Below are 23,982 nucleotides of genomic sequence, written 5' to 3'. Positions count from 1 at the left end.
GCGGGTTTGATTTCAACATTTAAGAAAAATTTTCTAAGTATGTGGATGAGAGGCATATAGAGGGTTATGGTCCAGGTGCAGGTCAATGGGACTAAGCAGGATAATAGTTCAGCACAGTTTAAATGGGCCGAAGGACCTGTTTCTATGCTGTTGTTCTCTGACTGCAGGTAACAATGCAAAATCTCAAGGCTTTGAAACATTCCACATACATTGAAGCAGGAGGTAACGTTTGTTGCTATTGCTTGAAGAACCTTCACCTTGGTGTTGTCAGTTTAGATTTTCCAAGTGTTCCAGTTGCCAAAAAAATCTTGGCAACTTTCAGATTCAAGGCTCAGGCAAGTGACGAAGGCAATTCCCATTTGTATTTTGAAACAATAGAAATAATGACTTTATAATATAGCAGTTCACTAGTTAATGAGAAACTGAGTCAGAGGGCTGCTTGCTTTGCAGCAGTTGTGCAGACATTCAGTCTGTACCAACATTTAAAAGTTGTGTGGGTAAAGTGTTCTGCTGAGAAAGTAACCCACTCAAAGCACTTGTGAAGACATTGCAGAAAGTCCAAAATGATAAGAAATATAGTGCTCCAGATATTAATATACAGTGCTTATAAAAAGTATTCACCCCCTTCCCCTGAAATTTTCATGTTTTATTGTCTTACAACATTGAATCACAATATTTGGCTTTTTTGACACTGATCAACAGAAAAGATTTTTTTGTGTGAAAGTGAAACAGATCTCTGCAAAGAGATAATTACAAACTACTAAGTTAATTACAAATATAAACCACAAAATAATTGATTGCATAAGTATTCATCTCCCTTTAATATGACACACCAAATCATCACTGGTGCAGCCAATTAGTTTTAGAAGTCACATAATTAGTTAAATGGAGATCTGTTTTTGGAGACCTGTGTGCAGTCAAGGTGGTTCAGTTGATTACACCTGTATCTGGAAGGTCCAGCTGCTGATGAGTCAATATCCTGGCAAAAACTACACCATGAAAACAAAAGAACACTTCAAGCAGCTCTGCGAAAAGGTGATTGAAAAGCACGAGTCAAGAGATGGATACAAGATAACTTCCAAGTCATTGAATATCCCTCGGAGCACAGGTAAGTCATTCATCAAGAAATGGAAAGAATATGGCACAGCTGTAAATCTACCTAGAGCAGACCGGCCTCAAAAACTGCGTGACCGTGCAAGAAGGGGCTGGTGAGGGAGGCCACCAAGATACCGATGACAACTCTAGAGGAGTTACGAGCTTCAGTGGCTGACATTGGAGAGACTGTGCATACAACTGTTGCCCAGGTGGTTCACCAGTCACAGCTTTATGGGAGAGTGGCAAAGAGAAAGCCACTGTTGAAAAAAAACTCACATGAAATCTCAGCTAGAGTTTGCCAGAAGGCATGTGGGAGACTCTGACGTCAGCTAGAAGAAGGTTCTAAGCTCTGATGAAACCAAAATTGAGCTTTTTGGCCATCAGACTAAACACTATGTTTAGCCTAAGCTAAACACCGCACATCATCAAAAACACACCATCCCTACCGTGAAGCATGGTGGTGGCTGCATCGTGCTGTGGGGCTGCTTCACTGTAGCAGGCCCTGAAAGGCTTGAGAAGGTAAAGGGTAAAATGAATGCAGCAAAATACTGGGAAATCCTGAAGGAAAACCTGATGCAGTCTGCAAGAGAACTGTAACGTGGGCCAAGATTTATTTTCCAGCAAGACAATGAACTTAAGGGTAAAGCCAAAGCTACACCGGAATGCATTAAAAGCAACAAAGTTAATGTCCTGGAGTGGCCAAGTTAGAGTCCAGACCTCAATCCAATTGAGAATTTGTGGCTGGACTTCAAAAGGGCTGTTCACTCATGATCCTCATGCAACCTGACAGAGCTTGGCAGTTTTGTAAAGAAGAATGTGGAAAAATTGTGGTGTCTAAATGTGCAAAGCTGATAGAGACCTACCCACACTGACTCAAGGCTGTAATTGCTGTCAAAGTACATCTACTAAATATTGACTTGAAGGGGGTGAATACCTATGCAATCAATTATTTTGTGTTGTACATTTGTAATTAATTTAGATTGCTTTGTAGAGATCTGTTTTCACCCTGACACGGAAGAGTCTTTTTCTGTTGATCAGGGTCTAAAAAAGCCAAAGTAAATCCACTGCGATTCAGTGTTGTAAAACAAAAAAAAAACCACGAAAACTTCCAAGAGAGGTGAATACTTTTTATAGGCACTGTATATGTAAAATATGGGGTAAGGGTGAAATGTGAAACGGGAACATAGCAGATAGCGTGTAATGCTAATACAGTACCAGCAAACCTGATTCAAATCTGCTGCTGTCTGCAGGTAGTTTGTATATTCTCCCTGTGACTGCACAGGTTTCCTCTGGGTGCTCTAGTTTCCAATGATGCACAGGTTAGTAGGTTATTGGGCACATGGGTTTAATTGAGTTGGGTGGACTCATTGGGTTACTAGGGCCTGTTACTATGCAGTATCTCTAAAGATTAAGAATTCAAATTTACCTTGTTTTTATAAGTAACTGCTATAGTTGAAAGATAACTTTGAAAAGTTATTTGGCTAATTGTACCATTCTTTCTGATGTCCTAACAGTGAGAGTTAACGTGGCTGTAACAGAAGCAAAGAAACTTTTCTGGAGCATCCTGGACTCCAGTACCATGGTCCAAGAGGCACCATGGCTGCAGCAATGCACCTGGAAGCATCTCACAAAAGATACATTAAGCATATTTGAATGTGCAAACCCATTCTGTGTGTGTGCAAACAGACAGGTTCAAGTTTGGAATGGCCAAACAAAAGGACCTATGTGTGACTGAAGCTCTGTCAAAAGTCTCCCTTTAAAAATAAATACAATTACTTGATGGTCTAAATGACAACAAAATACTACTAACACCAAAAATATGAAAGAAAAATAACATAAGATGCTAGGTATACTCAGGAAATCCAGTAGTATTTGAGAAGAGAGATAGATTAACATTTTGGATCGATGACCTTGCGTTATGGTTATCTAAGAAAGGTTATGAATGAGCAACACACACAAACTACTGGAAGAACTCAGCAAGACAGGCAGCATCTATGAAGGGAAATAAACAGGACACAGATTCAAAATTCAGACATTTATTTTCAGAGCAGCACACATAAAACGCTGGATGAAGTCAGTAGGCCAGGCTACATCTATGAGAAATGAATAAACAGTTGACATTTCAGGCTGATATCCTTCTTCAGGGCTGAAAAGGAAGGCAGAAGATGTCACAATAAAAAGGAGGGAGGGGAAGGAGGACTAGCTAGAAGGTAATAGGTGGGGCCAGATAGGTGGGAAAGGGTTGGAGAAGAAAGAATCTGACATGAGAGAGTGGACCATAGGAGAAAGGGAAGAAGGAGGGGGTGATAGGCAGGTTGAGGAGAAGAGGTAAGAGGCCAGAATAGACGAGGGAAGGAGGGAGAAGAATAGGAGAGAGAAGGTGGGAGGGGAAAATATTACCAGGAGTAATCGATGTTCATGCCACCAGGTTGCTTTTCCATCCTGAGAGTGGCCTCATTGTGGCAAAAAAGGTTATGGATCAACATGTTGGAATGGGATTGGGGTGCAGTTTTGTACTTTGAGTGCAGTTCTCCAGTCAACCTTATCAAATACTGTATTCTCAGTAGCTGGCTTAGAGTCAGCTGATCCAATACCTGGGTCTCACTATTGTGTATTCTTGGCATTGATTTTGAGTATGCCTTTTCATTGGCATAGCAATGATGTCCAACAATGAGCACCAACAAGTCACAATATACGTGGCAGTTTAATACAGTGTGTGTGCGCCTTATTGTTAATGTAAAAAAAATCAGAAATTGAGTAAGTTTCTGCTAAAAGCTACCTTTTCTTGTATGATAGTTATTAATACTCTGCAATGTTAAAGCAGATATCACTAATTTAAAGATTTTCTTTTGTCTAAAATTAAGGAAAGCTGGAATTTAACACGTAGTGATAACGTAATGCTGATGCTGCTCAACAATAAAGCAGCACCTGGACAAAAGCATAACAGAAATTGAAAATTTAAGCTAATCTTAAACCTTTGCAGCACAGTAGCATAGCAGTTAGTGCAATGCTTTATAGCGCCAGCAACTGGGGTTCAATTCCTGCCGCTGTCTGTAAGGAGTTTGTACATTCTTCAAGTGACCACGTGGGCTTCCTCTGGGTGCTCTGCTTTCACGTTCCCAAGATGAATGGGTTACTTGGTTAATTGGTTACATGGGTGTAATTGGCTGGTGGGGGCTCGTTGGACCAGAAGGGTGTGTCACCGTGCCGTATCTCTGAATTAAATTAGTAATTTTGAATGAAAATATAACATCCAAGAATTTAGAATGTAATGGAAACATACTTATGTTTCATGGTATGACGGTGTCAGAAAAATATTATTTCCATTTCAAAAGTATGTAACTGCCGTGATGTGCTGCCCTTTGGGAGTTAATCAGGTGGCAATTCACGGAAGTCTGGACAGCAGGTTTCAGAAAACTTCATTGCAAACTGATGCATCACTTTTAGCTCAATTGCTCCCTCTCCTGGCAGCTACTTTTTGATACTTGCCAAAATGTGTGTATACTAGTCCACTTTAATCTCCATACTGTCTCTGCTCCTGTACCATCTAGGCCACTCATAATTTCATTTTCCATCTTCAACAATCCTCCATCCTGTGTTCCAAAGCAAACACTTTCTTCTGCTTTTTATATCTTTAGATATTAGAGTCATAAAACATTAAGATTTCAGAAAACACTTGGATTGTTCTTCCTATCTTCTGTTTGATTTCCTAATTTCTGTTTCACTCCTTCGCTGCTATATAAGACCATAACACGTAGATACAGAATTAGACCATTTGGCCCATCAAGTCTGCTCCGCCATTTCATCATTGCTTATTTATCATCTCTCTCAACCTCATCATTCTCCTGCCTTCTACCCATAACCTTTCACTCCCTGGCTAATCAAGAACCTATCAACCTTCACTTTAAATATACCCAATGACCTGACCTCCACAACCATCTGTGGCAAAGGTTTCCACAGGTTCATCACCCTCCAGCTAACAAAATTCCTTCACATCTCTTTTCTGAATGACGCCCTGATATTCTGAGGCTGTGCCCTCTGGTCCTAGACTCCCCCATGGTAGGAAACATCTTCTCTACATCCATTGTATCTAGGCCTTTCAATATTTGATAGGTTTCATGAGATAGCCACTTAATTCTTCTAAACTCCAGCAAGTACAGGTCATCAAACCCAACTTTACATTAATCCTTTCATTCCTAGAATCATTCTCATGAACCTCCTCTGAACCTTCTCAAGTACCAGCACATTTTTTCTTGGATAAGCAGTCCAAATCTGCTCACAATACTTGGTTTGACCAATGCTTTATAGAGTCTCAGTATTATATTCTTATTTTTATATTCTAGTCCTCTCAAAATGAATGCTTAACGTTGCATTTGCCTTCCTTATCACCAACTCAACCTGCAAGTTAACCTTTAGGGAATCCTGCATGGAGACTCCGAAGTCCCTTTGCATATCTGGTTTTTGAATTTACTCCCCATTTAGAAAATAGTCTATGTCTTTATACCTTATACTAAAGTGCATGGCCATACACTTCCCTACACTATATGCTTCGCTTGATTGATTTTTTGCCTGATGTATTCTCAGTTCATCCTAGACCTGGCAGTCTCATCCTTTGTGTGGGAACACGTAAATCATAATGCTTGAATTTCTTTTTTCAATGCCCCCGATGCTCTGGGACTGATTTAACATTAAGTCACTGTTTCTTGTCCACTTTGCTAACAGTATTTAATTTTGAGGAATTTGCTTCATTCAGTGTGTGAAGTGATTCATTTTGGAAGGTAGAATGCAGGGTTAATAGCAGGATTCTTGGCAGTGTGTAGGTACAGAGGGAGTTTGGGCTTCATGTCCACAGACCTCTCAAAGTTGCCATGCAAGCTGATAGGGTTCAGAAGGCTTATCAGGTGTTGGCCATCGCTAGTTGAGGAAATTGAGTTTAAATCCACGAGGTAGTATTGAAGCTCTATAAACCCCTGGTTAGATTACTCTCGGGATATTGTGTTCAGTTCTGGTCACCTCTTCACCAGGATGCTGCCTAGACTAGAGGGCAGGTCTTATGAAGATAGGTTGAATGAGTTAGATCTTTTCTCTTTGGAGTGAAGGAGAACTTGACGGAGGTGTACAGGATGATAAGGGGCATAGATAACATGGGTAGGGGAAAAATTAACTAATAGAAGGGGCATAGTTTTAAAGTGATTGGAGGAAAGCGTAGGAGGATCTCCGAAGTTCCTTACACAGAGAGTGGTGGGTGGATGGAATGCCCTGCCAGGGGTGGTGGTAGAGGCAGGTATATTAGGGACATTTAAGAAACTCTTAGATAGGCACATGGGTGAAAGAAAAATAGAAAGTGATGTAGTTGGGAAGGGTTATATTGAAGTTAGAGAAGGTGAAAAGGTCAGCATGGGCCGAAGAGCCTGTACTGTGCTGTAATGTTCTCTGTCCAGCTCATTAGTGGATCCTGTTGGTACAATTTCACACCTTTCACTAACCCAGAAGTTATCTACAAATTATTCTCAAATTTTTAAATAAGAAAGCAAAATTATGTAAACTAAGTGATGCATAACATCACTGTACTGTTACCTTGAATGTCTATCTTCAACTCTGAAGTTTGGAACTTATGCTACTTACTCTATGCTATACTTAACTCATGCTGCAAATATTGGAGGGTTAAATCACACAGCTGACAGATAAAAATTCCTACAAATATACTATTATACCTCGTGGATTGGCTAAATTACAACATAATTTATATTCCTTTCTGATTAATCTCACAAACCCTCCCTCAATGGTTAATCGTTATAAATGGACCGATAGTATTTGAACCAAAAAATTTTAAACCACTTCAGTTTTACAGAAAGAATCATCTATATTCACTTATTTCTTTGGACTTTATAGTAAATATTATAATTGCTGTTATTTTAATCAGCTTCTTTTCTCTTGCATGTTGAATACAGAAGTCATAATTTGGTAATTTCTAAAAGACAAGTATTATTTATACTGTTACATTGCAATTATTAATTCTTCAGCAGCTGCTTTCATAGTATTGCATATTACAAACTAACCTATTTTACTGAAGTTTCCATTACAACCTTGCTCAGAAAAGTAATTATCTCTGCATGTAAATTATTCTGAAAAGATTTAGAACAGAAAAAATGGATCAATATTCCAAATTTTGCATTTTATTTCTCTCCTCCTGAAATAAAATGTACAAGTATTAAATCATGAGGCCACTGCGCCTTTGGATTTCTTGCCATACTTTCTGTAGTCCTTATTTCACCTGTCAGCTTAGCTCAGTGAATGAAAGTATACTATGTGCAAGTTCAGCAACCCATCTATGTTCAACCATAACTATTTACAATTCTTTAAAAAAAAGACTGACAAAAGTTAAAGATGCAGAAACTATCCATCCTTTAAGAACGACTAAGAAAAGTTCAAAAACTTCTATTAAGTGTTCTTAAATGATTCCACGCCTGATGTTTGCTGATCTGCCTTCAGAAGATCTTCCTGGAAATCTGCTGGCATGAAATCCAGGTATTGTAGGTAACTGACCTGGGGTAGAATCTGATGGGTTAAAATGTGGTCTGAATGGTGGCAGTGTCCCTGGCAATGGTCCCAATCTTGCTCCTGATCCAGGTAAAAAGCGATTAACAGGGTCTCCTCTGTAAGGCAGCTGAAAATGCTCATCGTATTCTCCTCCAATAATACCAGGTGGATAAAACTGGCGGGGTTCAATTGGAAAGGGATTGAATGGACTAGGCTGACCAGGAAATAAGGGCAAAGCCGGTGGCAAGTAAAAGGGAAGTCTTTGCATCATTTTCCACTTTGTTACATACTTTTCTTTGTAGAGCTTGAAAAACAAATGGAAACGTTTCAGTTAGAACAGCATCTGTACAAACATAACGATAACATTTTTAATGAGGTGCATCTTTATTTAATTTCCCTTCCCTCTAATTATCTTAGTTACTATGAAAGGAGAGCAGACCTGCTTCCAAGGTATGTATGAGAGTATTGTGGGTGATTTGCTGTGAGAGTCCTTTTTTAGTGCAACATAAGAACATTATTCCAAATGGACAAGTCTACTCAGCAGTACCAATGAAATCAGGAAATTGATATTAATTAATATATTGGGCAAGATAAACCACTATATTCAGGCAAATGTTTGATTCGAATTTAAAAAAAATGATTGTGACTGAAATATTACTGGTGTAATTTCAAAATAAAACGCAATTCATTAAAGTCTGTCTGAGTACTTATTCACTTAGATAATTGAACAAAAGCTCTACTTACTTTCTTCCAATCATGGCTGCTTGTTCTCGAGTCTGGTTCAGAAACAAAAATCCTCAATTTAGTAGGCAGACAAATGAAATATCACTAGAAAATTGGTACCAAATGCTTGACTATGTCTTTACACAGAAATAAGGTTCACTCAATAGATTGCTTCCAGCATTTAAGAAACTAATTTCACAGCTATAATACATTCATAATAAAATATGCTTCGTGTTTTCAATGAAATACCAAGAAGTTTCCATTTTCTATGGATAATGTTTTAAGAATGTTGAATCAGAATCAATTTTAATATCACTGGCATATGTCATGAAGTTTGTTTTACTGTGACAGCAATACATAATATAAAAAAACTAAAAATTACAATAAGAAATGTATATAAAAATTAAATTAAATTAGGTAGTGCAAAAAGAGAACAAAAATATAATAAGATAGAGTACATGGCTTCATTGTTCGTTTAGAAATCTGACGGCAGAGGGTAGAAGTTGTTGCAGTGCTGCTGGACAAGATCACAGAGAGAGGAGTGGTAGTGCAGCAAATGTTGCATCCATTCCTTTCAGATAACACAGCCATCGTACTTCAAAAGTAAAATTTCCATAAGTGCTTGAACTATCAGCCTTCTGTTGCCATTACTTTAATAGCTTTGTTAGGCCATTGAGCAGAATGAATCTCAGCTTACCTCTGAAGTCCCTCATGTACAGAAATCTCCAAAGCAACTGGTCATTGGTAGCTGTATGAAGGTCCCGGCAAACTGCTGACAGAGATAAGATGGAGAGTACATCCAAGAAACGGAAAATCCGTAATTTGAGTTCCGGAGGGAGAACCACAAGACCAAACACATCAGGGAGATTCAAAGCTAGAAGGAAACAAAATTTATTTTAAAAAGTTACTTCTGCTGCAGAAGAATTCTGAAGAAAGTTTCAATGAAGCTAATCTTTGTTTTGCTTTACAAATTTCAAATAACATTTTTAAAACGCAATACTTGCATGATTCTGCCGCAAAACAAAATGCTTAAAATTAAATAGCAATAGAGAAACTGTATTACTAAAGTTAGTATTTCTGTAATCTTCTCAAATGTAAACACATTACAGCCATAAAACATTTTAAAAGGATATTTTAATTTGTGGCTTTTTACAGATTATGTGGTATAAAGATTTGTGCCAGAGCAGATCAGGGCATATTTGGTTCAACAAGGAAACAGCAGGTTTTGAAGCCAACCAGTCACAAACCATTGAAGCTAATGCTCGTGCAATGAGTAATTGACCATGATTAGCGCAACGCTTTACAGTACAGGTGAACCAGGCTCAAATCCTGCCACTGCCTGTACAAGTTTGTGACCGCGTGGGTTTCCTCTGGGTGCTCCAGTTTCCTCTAACAATCCAAAGACGTACCAGTTGGTAGGTTAATTGGTCATTGCAAATGTCCCATGATTACGTTAATGTTAAATTGGGGATTTCTGGGCAGAGTGGCTTAAAGGGCCAGAAGGGCCTGCTCCGTGCTGATAAATATAAATAAATCAATAAATACATTTCTCAGGAGCTTTGTTCAGCTTTCTAAAAGTTTTGAGGATTAAAGAAGGTACAAAATGTAAAACATTATTGCTAGAAGGAAGAGCAATACTTTCAACAATAAGAATTCCTGAGCTGGTCCTGATCACAGTAAGGAAAGATGGAGCCTAAGGCTTTTACCTTGTCTAGCATTGGCAAGCAAAGGATATACCAGCTGATCTTTGAACATGCAGGATAGTTTCTGTAGATCTTTGTAAACTTGTGCAGCATTCTCACCTTGCCAAATAACAAATTGGATACAATTAGGAATGGTTGGTAAAACAGTTTCAGATCTAGGCATTCACTATATCCAAATTAGTATAACTACATTCCATATGATAGGTTTGTTTAATTACAAAGAGAAAAAGAAAACACCTGGCTCTCAACCCAATTTCCTTAAAAAGATTTTGAAGCTATTATACATTTACTAAAGTAGTAAAAAGTAATTTCTCATAATTACTATTTTAATAAAGATTTTCTGTTATACTCCATGTTTGATTGATTTACTTGAATGCAAAAGTTGAAATAGCAATCACCCTGAATTGAAAAACAATAATTCTGTATTTCACAGGGACAAAAACAAAGTAAACCTATAAACAAACAAGCATATTCAAGGGCAAGACAATGATGCAAATGACTGCTTGGTCTATTAGAAAAGCAGGAAAAAAAATCTCTGAAAAGATGAGCTCGAAGGTGTTATGGAAAATGCTTGTGCCCTACATCAGTGGGCTCTAAAGTATTTTTTAATTAACTTGGATAACCTGATCTCTGACTAAATGAATAAACATGAAAGTGAATGCACAAGATTATTCAACATGGTGGGTAAGTTTCTTTCATGTCTGAGACTAGGTTAACACCTATAGGTGTCAAATTGTGATTCTCAGTGAGTAGAAATGTAGAACAGCAGAATACCAATGCACAATTTATGTTGGGCTAAAATAGAGACCTCTTAATGCTGCCATACAACTTTTACCTAAGCAACTTTTACATTACAATAAATGTATTTTTATGATCATTTTCTGTAAGTAAATAAAGTTTCAGATTCCATTTACAAAACTACATGAAAGCTTACCGAGAACATTTGGGCGAACGTAGGACACAGGTAATAATTGCAGCTTCTTTACACTTTTGATATTTTCATTGATCTTCAATGTAGCTGAAGGAAAACGTTCAAATGGAATCAGCACATATTAATACATTCACAAGTAAATGAGTTATGTTAAAGCTCTTGCATTATTCCACCTTTATTTGAGAAATTCTAAACTTAAAGGACTTGATGGCAGCATGTTGGAACCCTTTAGGTGGGAGCAAGTTCACTTTCTCTCTTCTTACATGCCCAAAATTTGAGGAGCTCCCAATATTAGCTCCATATTAGATGCTTAGCTTTTGCAATTAATTTCATTGAGGCACTGGAACCATCTTTAGCACTTGATCTAAGGATCAAAGAGGGTCTTAAATGTTCTTTTAAAAACACAAACACAAGGAATTCTGCAGATGCTGGAAATTCAAGCTACACACATCAAAGTTGCTGGTGAATGCAGCAGGCCAGGCAGCGTCCTCTACCTGGCCTCTTAAATGAGTTTACAATTTTGGATTACTTATTATCCCCATCTAAAAATTAAAATGGCTTTGTTGTCCATTTACTCATAACAGACACATATGCATAGCAATGAAAGAGAACTGTACTTTTAGAAATGCTGCCGAAGTATAACACATTAATTGCAGCTCCGCTTCATTAGATGAACTCATAATACTGTATCTCATTATAGACTGTGAATAAATAGGGATTTCTCCCAGATACTGGACAATATTTTTTATATAAAGAAAAATACTGAAATATATTAATTGGTCCTAAACAAGAGGGTAACAGGAGGGTCATTTGAAACAAATGGAAAAGGACTATTTATTTGGATCAAAAACTATAAATTCAAGTAGCTAAACTTAGGAGCACCACTGAACAGTCATTACAGCATTCTAGCAGTTATCCTAGATACAGTGCCTTGAAAAAGCATTCACCCCCACAAGAGAGAGAGGAAAAAAGGGAAAAAAATAACAAATAAATAAGGGATGGGGTAAGAAGGGGAGGAGGGGCATTAACAGAAATTAATGTCCAATTCCACGTCCCATTCCCATTCTGATATGTCTATCCACGGCCTCCTCTACTGTCAAGATGAAGCCACACTCAGGTTGGAGGAACAGCACCTTATATTTCGTCTGGGTAGCCTCCAACCTGATGGCATGAACATCGACTTCTCTAACTTCCGTTAATGCCCCTCCTCCCCTTCTTACCCCATCCCTTATTTATTAATTACTTTTCCCCTTTTTTCCCCTCTTTTTTTCTCTTTCTGTCCCTCTCACAGTAACTCCTTGCCTGCTCTCCGTCTTCCTCTGTGCTCTCCTCCCCCTTTATTTCTCCCGTCCCATGATCCTCTCCCTTCTCCAGCCTTGTATCCCTTTTGCCAATCAACTTTCCAACTCTTAGCTTCATCCCTCCCCCTCCTGTCTTCTATCATTTCAGATCTCCCCCTCCCCCTCCCACTTTCAAATCTCTTACTATCTCTTCTTTCAGTTAGTCCTGACGAAGGGTCTCGGCCCGAAACGTCGACTGTGCTTCTTCCTATAGATGCTGCCTGGCCTGCTGCATGCCACCAGCATTTTGTGTGTATACCTAGTACCTAGTTTATTTTCTTCTTAATTAGATTTTATACATTCTCTGTACACTATGGTTCTTTTACCCCACCATCCTTTCCCTGACTCAATGGAAGTACCTATGCAGAACGCCATGCAAGTGCTCCCGGAACATTTGCCACATTTCTGTTGTGTATTTCCCTGAGAACATCTGCTCCCAAGTTCCTGCCTAATAGTATCATATTTCCCATTACCCCAATTAAATGTTTTCCCAAATTGTTTGCTCCTATCCCTCTCCAGCACTATGGTAAAGTCGATAGAGTTGTGATCACTACCTCCAAAATGCTCTCCCACTGAGAGATCTGAGACCTGACCAGGTTCATTTCCCAATGTCAGATCAAGTACAGCCTCTCCTCTAGTTGGCTTATCCACATATTGCGTCAGGAAACCTTCGTAAACACACCTAACAAACTCCAACCCATCTAAACCCCTTGCTCTAAAGGAGATGCCAGTTAATATTAGGGAAGTTAAAATCTGCCATCACAACAACCTTATTGCACCGTTCCAGAATCAGCCTCCCCATCTGCTTCTCGATATCCTTGTTGTTATTGCCCCCTTCCTGTTTCAGACTTCCACCCACACTGACTCAGTAGATAATCCCTCCACAACTTCCGCATTTTCTGCAGCCATGACACTAACCCTGATAAGCAATGCCACACCCCACCTCTTTTGCTTCCCTCCCTGTCCTCTTTGAAACATCTAAAGCCTGGGCACACTCACCAGCCATTCCTGCCCTTGAGACATCCAGACTCTGTAATGGCCACAATGTCATAGTTCCACATATTGATTCACGCTCTAAGTTCATCAACCATGAGAGTGCCTTCAAATGAAGAAAATTTATGTCCTTGAGTGGCCCCAGTCAAAGCCCTGACCTTAACCTTAGTCTCTGTCAAGACTTCATGATTGCTGTCCAGTGTCACTCCCCAACTAACCTGGCACAGCTTGAGCAATTCTGCAAAGAGGAATCGTAAAATCCTACTTCATTACATTGTGCAAAGCTAATCCAGGCTCATCTAAAAAGGCTGATGGTTGTAATCACGACAAGAGGTAGTTCAAATAAGTACTGAGCAAAGGGGATGAATACTTCTGAACTGCTGACTTTTCAGGTTCTGAATTTTTAGTTTTTCATGCTCTACAATTTTTCCAGTTTTTGTGCTCTACTGTGAACAAAGGAGCATGTGATTCACAAATTAAAAAATCAGTTAAATTAATCAATTCCCTGGTTGTATTACTCATCTATGTGAACAAAGGGTGGGGCTGAATACTTTTTCAAGGCACTGTAAAAATCGCAGAATATTTGAAAAATTAACAACATTCTTGATATGAAGCTAGCATACAATACCATTGACTACAACCAGATTTCCCATTGGGATGCAGCTGAGTGTAGCAGAACCATCTTCACACAAGGTGTGATTGTACTGTAATCGATAAAGACCTCCGTTCTTCCAATTTTCAGGCATTTGGACAATATTCAGATTAGAATCCTGGGAAAATACAAAAACAATGGTTTCTGCAAGTTATTTTTTTAAATTAAATTTTGAATCTCATAGTTTCAGCTATAAAGAAACTGGACAGAAGGGGCATTAGAATTAGAAATATTTAAGTAACCTGGATGACACTTCTGGTTGACTGCTCCATTTATTCTATAAAGTCTACCTGCATCAGCAGTATTAAAATTCTGTATATTGGTTATTTCATTACCTGCCATTTAAATTTCCCCATCAACTTCACAACAACCAATGTTTATAAAGTCAGGAATGAGATGAAAACTAATTATTGCATATGGGTTAGTAGCTATGTTTACTAATTGTCCTAAAAAAAAGAAGCAATATCTATTAACCATCCAAATCAAATAGAAGGCACAGTTTGAATAACTAAATTGCAGTATTATATAATGCATTACAGAAAGATATTAAATCTCATCTTTATTGACTTTTTGAAGAGTAACCAATTAATTTCATCCTCCAACCCTGTTAATTTTCCCTGAAGTATTTATTCAATTCACCTTTGACTGCATTATAATGTTGCTTCTACAACTTTTTCAGGCAGTACATGACTTATCTCAATAATGCACTGTATTAAAAAAATATTTTTCATGTTCACTCTGGTACCTTTTCCAATCTAATTAAATCACAGTCCTCTACTTACTGATCCTATGTTCCCTGGAAACAGCTTTCCTTTGTGTATCAAAAACCATATCTCCAACTTTATTCCTGGTAAATTTCTGCACTGGAAGTAAAACTCCAGTTACTGCACAAGTAACTAACCCACATCCTTGATATTATCGTAATTCTTTCATGTATCCTTTGTGAATCTCAGCATCCTTTCTACAGTATGATACTCAGTATTGGTTAACAATAATTATTATTATGTACCCTCTGTGAATCTCAGCATCCTTTCTACAGTTTGATGCTTACTATTAGTCAAGTATCAGTCGAAGATTCAGCTCAACTTTGTTCACTTTTAGTCCACTAAAAAAGCTAAACTCTCTTTGCCATTGCAGCATTCATCCACTTCCAAAGATTATTTTCCAAGGGTCTTGCTTTTCAGTTGGTTGGGAAGCCCGTGATTTTAAACTCATAATTTAGGGTTGACAATCAGCAGCAGGAATTCTTTATAATTGAAAATGCTTTTTTCTTGTTCTTTAGAAACAAGAGTAACACAACATTCACATTCTAGTGCTCCAGGTGTAAATTTTTAAAAATTGCATAAATATCCTACATCACACTCTGAAGAGAAACATGATGGTCTCGCGTGTTCTGGATAACAATTTCCTTGATGAATATCACTAAAATAAAGCACCAACTGAACATTCAATTTGTTGCTCTATGTGGGATACAACTAATACAAGAAAACTGCTGCATTTGTCAATAACCACTGCATTTCTCATACAAGTCAGTCTATATCAATTTTACAAAATTAGGTCAAGAAATTCAAACTAAAACTTATATACCACTCCATATTTTGAAAAACAAAATTCTCGTCACTTCACAATCAAGTATTGACATAAAGTGCACTTACAAAAAATTAACTTTGGGGCTTAAAGCTGCTGCCATACAGCTCCCATGACTGGGGTTCAATACAGTGACTTGGGTTCTCATGCCATTCTTTGGGAATTTGCACATTCCAGCTGTGACCATATGGGTTTCAAGTGGGTGGTCTAGTTTTCTCCTGCATTCCAAAAGCATACTGGCAGGTAAATTGGCTGCAATGAATTGTGTCTAATGGAGGTGAATGCCAGGTGTATCAGGGGTATTGATGGGCATCTGAAAGGAAATGGAACTGATATGAATGTTTTGAAACTTGGCAATGAACTGAATGGCCTCTCTGCTTAAACTCAGATGTCTTTCACCTGATGTAGGAAGATGCAAGAACATTTTTCAATGCCTTGCAGGCTGATCAGTTAGAAAAGTAGTAGACGTACTGCTCACTTCCCTTCAGAGAGCATTCATGTATTTTAAAATAGAGAGTATATGAAAGATAAATCCAGCAGCTTAGAGATAGAAAACGGTGAAAGTTAAAACTGCAAGATTTTCAGAATGGAGTAGGAGATAAAAATAAAGTGATTCTAATGATTTATAACCAACTTCGTTTCAACAAATCCACAACTCCAAAAATAAAAACAAAAACAAGGATAATTTTCATTAAAGACCAACTTGCATTTACATTTAATGTCACTCTAAAATTATTTACCTGTGGAATGTACCCTGCCTCCAGCATGAGGAGGTGAAGCACCACAATCAGAGCGTCTTTCGGGTCAGCGCACTGAGCTGACTGATAAAGTGTTTCTAATGAATGTGGCACCTGCCCATCAATTGCTTCACTGCACAACATTGGTTCATGTGGATATTTTGTCTCTTCCAATGTCATAGACGTATCATCTGATGATGAAATCGGGAAGTTTTCCTCAGACTGTTGCACTGTGAGAGAGTCATCATTATGATTGGTCTCAGATCCACTCACGTTATTCTCAAGGATCTGATTTGGAGCAGCATGGGAACACGATGGTTGCTCCCTCATATTCAAGTCTGTTGCTGAGGCAGAACCAGAGGCAGATGTGGAATCTGGTACTATTAAACAGATCAAATCTCCCGTGACTATTCCAATAGACTTGATAGTTAGCTGGTCATCAGTCAGAGCATCTTTCCCATTTAAACTGATCTTAAACTCTGTATCAGTACTGTAAAATAAGGGCAAAATCTTTCAGAATTCAAAACAAAATTCTAACTTGCACCACATTTAAAATGGTAACATGCAATGTCACTGCAAATCCCAGTTGAAGACTAAAGAAAACTCCTCAGCATCACCACCCCCTCTGCCCCTCCAGCACACACACTATGTAAAAATCAATAATGAAGACCAAAAGATACTATGACACTTTCATAATAATTTCATTTCTACTTTACTTATTGCTCAACTACATTAAAAGTAAAAAGAGTAGCTTAACAAAAATTACAGAATATACATACAATGTCAATCTATGAAAGGAAGTAGGGGAAACTAACTGGGAAGGCATGGTAGTGTAACGGTTAGCACAATGCATTACAGTATAGGCGACAAGGCTCAATTCCCGCCGCTACCTGCAAGGAGTTTGTATATTCTCCATGTAATTGCGTGGGTTTTTCTGGGTGCTTCAGTTTCCTCTCACAGTCCAAAGACATACCGGTTGGTAGACTAATTGGCCATTGTAAATCATCCTGTGGTTAGGCTCAGACTGAAATCGGGGATTGCAGGGCGGCATGGCTTGAGGGGCCAGAAGGGCCTATTCTGCACTACTGTATCTCAATGAATGAATGAATGACTAAATAAATACATTCATTTATTTCCAATTTACAATTGTAAACTTTGCAAAATAATAATGTTCCAACAATGACTCTACAACTAAAATGAAATAAGGAATGTCTAATAACTTACTCCCTACTCACCTGGACATTTTTCTTCAGACTTGGTTTATTCCAACTCCTTCACATGTGCTTTTAAAATTAGAGTTTGAATTGTACTTTCCACAGCAAGATTTATTTTTCCTACAGTAGACAAGGCCCTCAACCAATGATTTTAACATCATTGAAACTATGATTCATTCCCAATCCAGAGATCTTTATCTTTCATGTGACCCAATGCCGTATTCAACAAATTACTTCCAGTTTTTCCAATACAGGTACATAATCCAAACAAAAATCATACTATACCTTCTGAAAGTACATTTCTGTCTCCTTTTTCCAGTCCTTGACAACCATTGCTATCATTCTACTTGTACCTGCTCATTCACGCTCAAAATACAATGGGTTTTTTTATCTTAAAAAATACCGGTTAGGACCTATAAGTTTTTCTTCAATGAAGGACAAATAATGTTTCTTTCAATCAATAACATTATGCATTCACTGCTCTTCTACATTGATGAGGTAAATTAAAATTACCTCATTCTTTTCTCAACATCAGAGCTCGGGGGCTCAAGCCTTACCGAACAGCACGGTACTGGTAGAACTCCGCACTACCATTTGAGATAAAGGAAGGCCAGATAATGTACCATCTTAGAATGACTACAAATATTTAGAATTAGATTTATTATCACTGACAAATGGCATGAAATTAACACATGTGAGAGAGCTATAGGTGTACTCTGATCAATATGTATTCTTCAAACAAGACATTTAAAGAACTAACAGGAAATCTCTCTGCATAATTCAAAAAAGAAGTGGTGCCCTGCAGTAAATAAATAGCTTAACAGAGCAATTTTGCACATTTCTCTTGCTGACTTAGCACCTGTCAATAATTATGAGGTGAGATCTCATTTGCCCTGGGTTTTTACTACTGTAAAGCACCAACATCATCCGCCCCGCCCCCCACCCCGCCAACCCAATGAAAATACTGCAAATCCCAAAATGCACTTCTACTGCTATTTTTAACCTTACCATCCATTTGTAAGAACATAAATAGAATCAAGAACAAGCTACCTGGGCCCCAATCTGCACAGCCATTTAATCAGATCATGACCAACCTTTTACGTCAGCACCGCTCTCTTGCACAAACTTCATATCCTTTGATGCCCTTGAAAATGAAAAATCCACCCATCTCCTTCTTATACATACATAGCCTTCTTCAGTACAGAATTCCAAAAATTCACTTGCATGTGGGTGAAGAAATTTCTACTTTTTGCTTTGAATGGCTGACCCCTCATTTTGCCACTGTGCTCCTTGGACACTGGTATCTAACCTGAGGAAACCTTAACTCTGTATCTACCTTTTCAAATTGAATTTAGGTTTTTGTTACAAAGCAAGAATTTTGTTATCCTTCTATGAGATCATCTTACATTCTTCTAATCTCCAAACAGTATAGGCACAGTCTGCTTAAGCATGCCTCTCACAAGACCATAAGACATACGAGCAGAACTAGGCCAATTGGCCCACTGAGTCTGCTCCAGCATTCAATCATGGTTGATCCTCTTTCCCCTTCCTCAACCCCATTCCCTGCCCTTCTCCCTGTAACCTTTGATGCCGTATCCAATCAAGAACCTATCAAGCTCTGCCCTAGATACACCCAATGACCTGGCCTAAACAGCTACCTGTGGTAACAAATTCCACAAATTCACCACCGTATGACTAAAAAAATTCTTTACACCTCTGTTTTAAATGGATGGCCCTCCATCCTGAGGCTAGACTCTGCCACCATGGGAAACATCCTTTCCACATCTACTCTGTCTCGGCCTTTTAACATTCAAAAGGTTTCAATGAGATCTGCCCTCATCCTTCTAAATTCCAGCGAGTACAGCCCCAGAGCATGATAATCCTTTCATTCCTAGAACCTCCTCTGGACCCTCTCCAATGCCAGCACGCCTTTTCTTAGATGGGGAGCCCAAAACTGTTCACAATACTCAAGGTGAGGTCTCACCAGTGTTTTATAAAGCCTCAGCATCACATCCCTGCTCTGGTATTCAAGACCTCCTGAAATTAATGCCAGCATTGCATTTGCCTTTCACTGACTCAACCTGCAAGTTAACCTTTAGGGTGTTCTGCACAACGACTCCCAAGTCCCTTTGCATCTCAGAGTTTTGGAGTTTCTCCCCATTTAGAAAATAGTCTGCACATTTATTTCTTCTATATAAGTGTACAGCCATGCATTTTCCAAAATTGTATTTCATTTGCCATTTTCTTCACCATTCTCCTAATCTGTCTAAGTCATTCTGCAACCTACCTGTTTCCTCAACACTACCTGCCCCTCCACCAATCTTTGTATCATTTGCAAACTTGGCAACAAAGCTATCTATTCTATCATCTAAAACATTGATATACAGCATAAAAAGAAGTGTCCCAACACTGACCCCTGCGGACCACCACTAGTTACTGACAGCAACCAGAAAAGGATCCTTTTATTCCCACTCACTGCCTCCTATCAAACAGCCAATGCTCTAACCATGTTAGTAACTTTCCTGCAATATCATGGGCTTTTAACTTAGTAAGCAGATTTATGTTTGGCACGTTGCCAAAGGCCTTCTGAAAGTCCAAATAGACAATATCCACTGCATCTCCTTATCTATCCTACATGTAATCTCCTCAAAGAATTCCAACAGGTTTGTCAGGCAAGATTTTCCCTTAAGGAAACCATGCTGGCTTTGTACTATCTTGTCCTGTGTCACCAAGTACTCCATCACCTCATCCTTCACAATTGACTCTCACATCTTCCCAACCACTGAGGTCAGGCTAACTGGTCTGTAATTTCCTTTCTGCCGCCCTCCTCTTTTTTAGAGAGTGAAGCGACATTTGCAATTTTCCAGTCATCTGGCACTATGCCAGAGTCCAACGATTCTTGAAAGAGCATTGCTAATGCCTGCACAATCTCTACCGCTACCTCTTTCAGAACCCTAGGGTGCAGTTCATCTTACGTACCCTTAAGTACATCCCACAGTTGGCGTCAATCTGATAAACCTTAACTGCAGTCTCTCTATTGCTCGTATATTCTTCCACAGGCAGGGAGAGCAGATCTACAAATAATATAGACACCAGATAGTGCAGATGGTTGTCTCTGGAGCAATACACAAAGCACTGCAGGAACTCAGAGGGTTAGGCAGTATATACGGAGAAACATTGACACAGACATTTTGGGCCAAGACCCCTCAGTGCAGATGAAGGGTCTCAACCTAAAACATGGCCTGTCCTTTTCCCTTCATAGATGCTGTCTGACCCACTGAGTTCCTCAGCTTTTTGTGCTTTGCTTTATAGATAATGGGCCAGATGCAGTCATAACAGGGCTCTATATATTTGCAGACAGTGCTCCCTTCTACTCAAATCCTCTTGCAATAAAGGCCAAAATCACATTTGCCATTAAATTTGTTTACTGTGCCTGCAAATTAACCTTCAGTAATTTGTATACAAGAAAAAAGGTCTAACACTCACACATTCAATAGTTCACCAATTAAAATAATCTCCGTCAGTAGTCTCCCTTAGCTTCTTACACTCAGGATCATTCCAGGCAACTGCTGTTGACCTCAGCAACATCTCAATCTGCTGCTACATTAGGAAGCTTGCACTAGCTTCTTGGAGAGAAGCTGTCATCTACTATTGCTTTCATAGATATAGGTAGAGTGAACACAGGGATTTGCTGTAACCCAAGGAAATCTGACAATAATTCTGAGCTGTGATTCTTGCAGTTGAAGATTTCAGTCTACCCAGAACTTTCACAAACTACAACATGGTGACCCGCACTTTGTTTTAATTCTATTGACATGGTAGGAACTACAGTTATAGGTTTACATCTATATTGCAATTATTCTGTTGGCGCCATGAAACCATAATCTGATGACACTGATGTGACATTCCAAACAGCTTTTTTGTACAGCTATTCTGCATCAAAGTACACAACAACAAATCTTCATGTCAAGAAAAGTATTTCCGTACTATAAAATCATCAAAATAACATTTGCATCAATCATTTTTTCAATAAATATAAAATGTTGGCAATATGAAAATAAAGACATTAATCAGTCAATGGCACGATGAGCAACCAAAATAATTAATAATAGAAGCCAAGTCTTTCTTAACTTGTTATAACTTACTTGTAGCCTAATGATGGCAGAAAGGAGTTGGTTATTTTACTGCGCAGGTCACCGAGAGTCGGTTCATCCTCTTCCAGCTCCACCCAGCCTCTCTGCCGTTGAATGCGCACACGCAGTTTCATTTTAGCTGATTCTACATGCAGATGTTAACTGGAGAGGAGATGGAGTGGGAAGAATAAAGGGAAGAGCTCCACTCAAAATTATATTGTTCTCAAGCCAGCACCTCCCCCAGATTTAAGAGTTTATCTTAACTAATCCTGTGACATTTATGTTGAGGCTCTGTAATTCTTGAGATGGAACATGCACATAATTCCCACACAATAATATTGTTTGTTTTAAGTTTTCCTGGTCAGCAAGCATTACATATTACACATGCCCAAACTTTCCACCGATACCTCTCTGTTAGGTGCAAATGATATCCGAGGTTAGCTTCCCCAAAATCTGTAAAGAATGTTATGAAAATAGGGGATAGCAGGCGTCAGGGACTTGTCAGAAAGAAGTTGCTTGTTCTGTGGAACAGAACAGAACACTGCTGCTGACGCCTGTCTTCAAGAAAACTAAAAGTCTTAATTCCTAGATTTGTTAATTTTCAAGATTGGCAAGTTCGGCATTTTAATGTTTATCGTTATTACCATCAGGAAGGTGACAGTGAGCACCTTCTTGAAGCACTGCGATACTTCTGGTGAAGGGGCCCCCACAGTGCTGTTGGGTACAGAGTTCCAGAACTTGGCAGCTGTCGGAGCTGCATTCATCCAGGCAAATGGAGAATATTCCATCCCACTTCTGACATGTGTCATAGATGGTGGAAAGGCCTCGGGGTGCCAAGAGCTTATAGAGTAAAAAAACTCAGTGGGTCAACTAGCATCTGTGGAAGCAACGGGGCAGGTGACATTTTGGGTTGAGGTCCTGCATCATTCCAGCATCTGCAGTATCTTGAGTCTCCAGGTTATAGAGAAACTTGCTAGCTACTGAACTCGGTGTTACTCTCCACTATGGACACTAAAGGACGGCCCTCTGTTGGGCACTGCGACAACACACCAACTTATTTTAATAATACCTCAACCTGAAGAACTCAAAAGGAGAAAACCGCAAAACACTGGAACATCATCAAGAGCCCCTCCAAGTTTTAAATCTATGTTAAATGGACTTAGGGCATTTTGGCATCTTTTGTTAGCATTTGGTATTCCTCATCGACAAACTACTTCCGGCTCTGCAAACAACGCTATGGAAAACAATTTCAAGACAGATCCATCATCTCCATCAATTTAAAAACAAATAACGTTATAACGGAAGGCGTCTGCTATCAATTCAGAACTCCTGTGGTTTTTCAGTATAAGAAACAGGGCGCTGTATTAAGAAACTAATTATTCTTCGGCAAAATCGGCAATATCACAATACAGATTTAAAATAAACAATGTTAAGAGAAAATATTATTATTAAATACTTCAAAACACTGTAAAGAGTATTTTTATGAAGCAGTGATAGGTGTCCTGCTCAAAATAGGAAAAAAGCGACACTTTACGACAGTCAGGCAAGGACACAGCGGCAACCACCTGATTTACTGGAATCGTTGAGAACAGTTTCACTCCGGTTTCGAAAGTTAAATCAATAAACAGACTGCAAATCTCCCCTCCCACCCCGCAACAGTCACCCACGACACAGAATACATTTCTCGCTCTCCTCACAGCGAACGCTCAGGGCAGTTGGAGGAGTTTCTCCCGGAACTGGCAGTGTCAAGGGCCGGGCAGCCTCGCATTACGCCAGACACAGTCCGATGCCCCTTTCTGGGCCTCACCTCTGCACCGGCCGAACCGCCACTCTTTACAACTCTTGGCAAGTGCCCCGACTCCCCGCGCTCAGGCCTGCCTGTATCCTCTGCGCCTTGTCCCCGCGTCTGAGCCGATATGAGCAGTCACTGAGCCGATTGTTACTCCCGGTTGTTAGCCACCGCCGCTGTCCGCAACTTGACAGTAGTTTAAGCCCCGCCCACCGCCGGGGCCGGCTGTCAACCCACTGCGCACGCGCTGTGACGACCCACTCCGGAGCCTCCCGGCACCGGCAGCCCGAGAGCTTTGGTTGCCGGCCCTTGAGAAAGAGTTACCTTGAGAACGCAGGGAAGTTTGCGGATGCAATGCAAAGCAATGCACACAAAATGCTGGAGCAATTCAGCAAGTCAGGCAGCATCCAAGGGAATGAACAAACAGTCGACGTTTTGGGCCGAGACCTTTCTTATGACGATTTAATTCGGCCATTCTTGGTAGTAGCAACATTTGGTATTAGAGCTCTGAAATTTAATGGGATTCAGACTTTTCAAGTGTATTA

General features: G+C 39.3%; 1 protein-coding gene across 1 annotated transcript; it reads right to left on the bottom strand.

Annotated features, from left to right (window-relative positions):
• Positions 1–3,148: 3,148 nt before the first annotated feature.
• Positions 3,149–23,659, bottom strand: fbxo7 (F-box protein 7). The gene is made up of 9 exons (XM_072267690.1): positions 23,456–23,659; positions 21,661–21,810; positions 16,305–16,791; positions 13,954–14,095; positions 10,996–11,079; positions 10,065–10,160; positions 9,056–9,232; positions 8,380–8,411; positions 3,149–7,939 (listed from the first exon to the last, which is right to left on the bottom strand). Exons 2-9 carry the CDS (start codon positions 21,780–21,782, stop codon positions 7,547–7,549), a joined length of 1,533 nt encoding a protein of 510 aa, XP_072123791.1. The 5' UTR covers positions 21,783–21,810; positions 23,456–23,659; the 3' UTR covers positions 3,149–7,546.
• Positions 23,660–23,982: the final 323 nt, after the last annotated feature.

The sequence above is a fragment of the Mobula birostris genome, chromosome 9, assembly GCF_030028105.1.
Source record: "Mobula birostris isolate sMobBir1 chromosome 9, sMobBir1.hap1, whole genome shotgun sequence".
Classification (NCBI taxonomy): domain Eukaryota; kingdom Metazoa; phylum Chordata; class Chondrichthyes; order Myliobatiformes; family Myliobatidae; genus Mobula; species Mobula birostris.
Note: the sequence above shows the minus strand (reverse complement) of the source record. Positions and strands in the feature narration are given on the sequence as shown.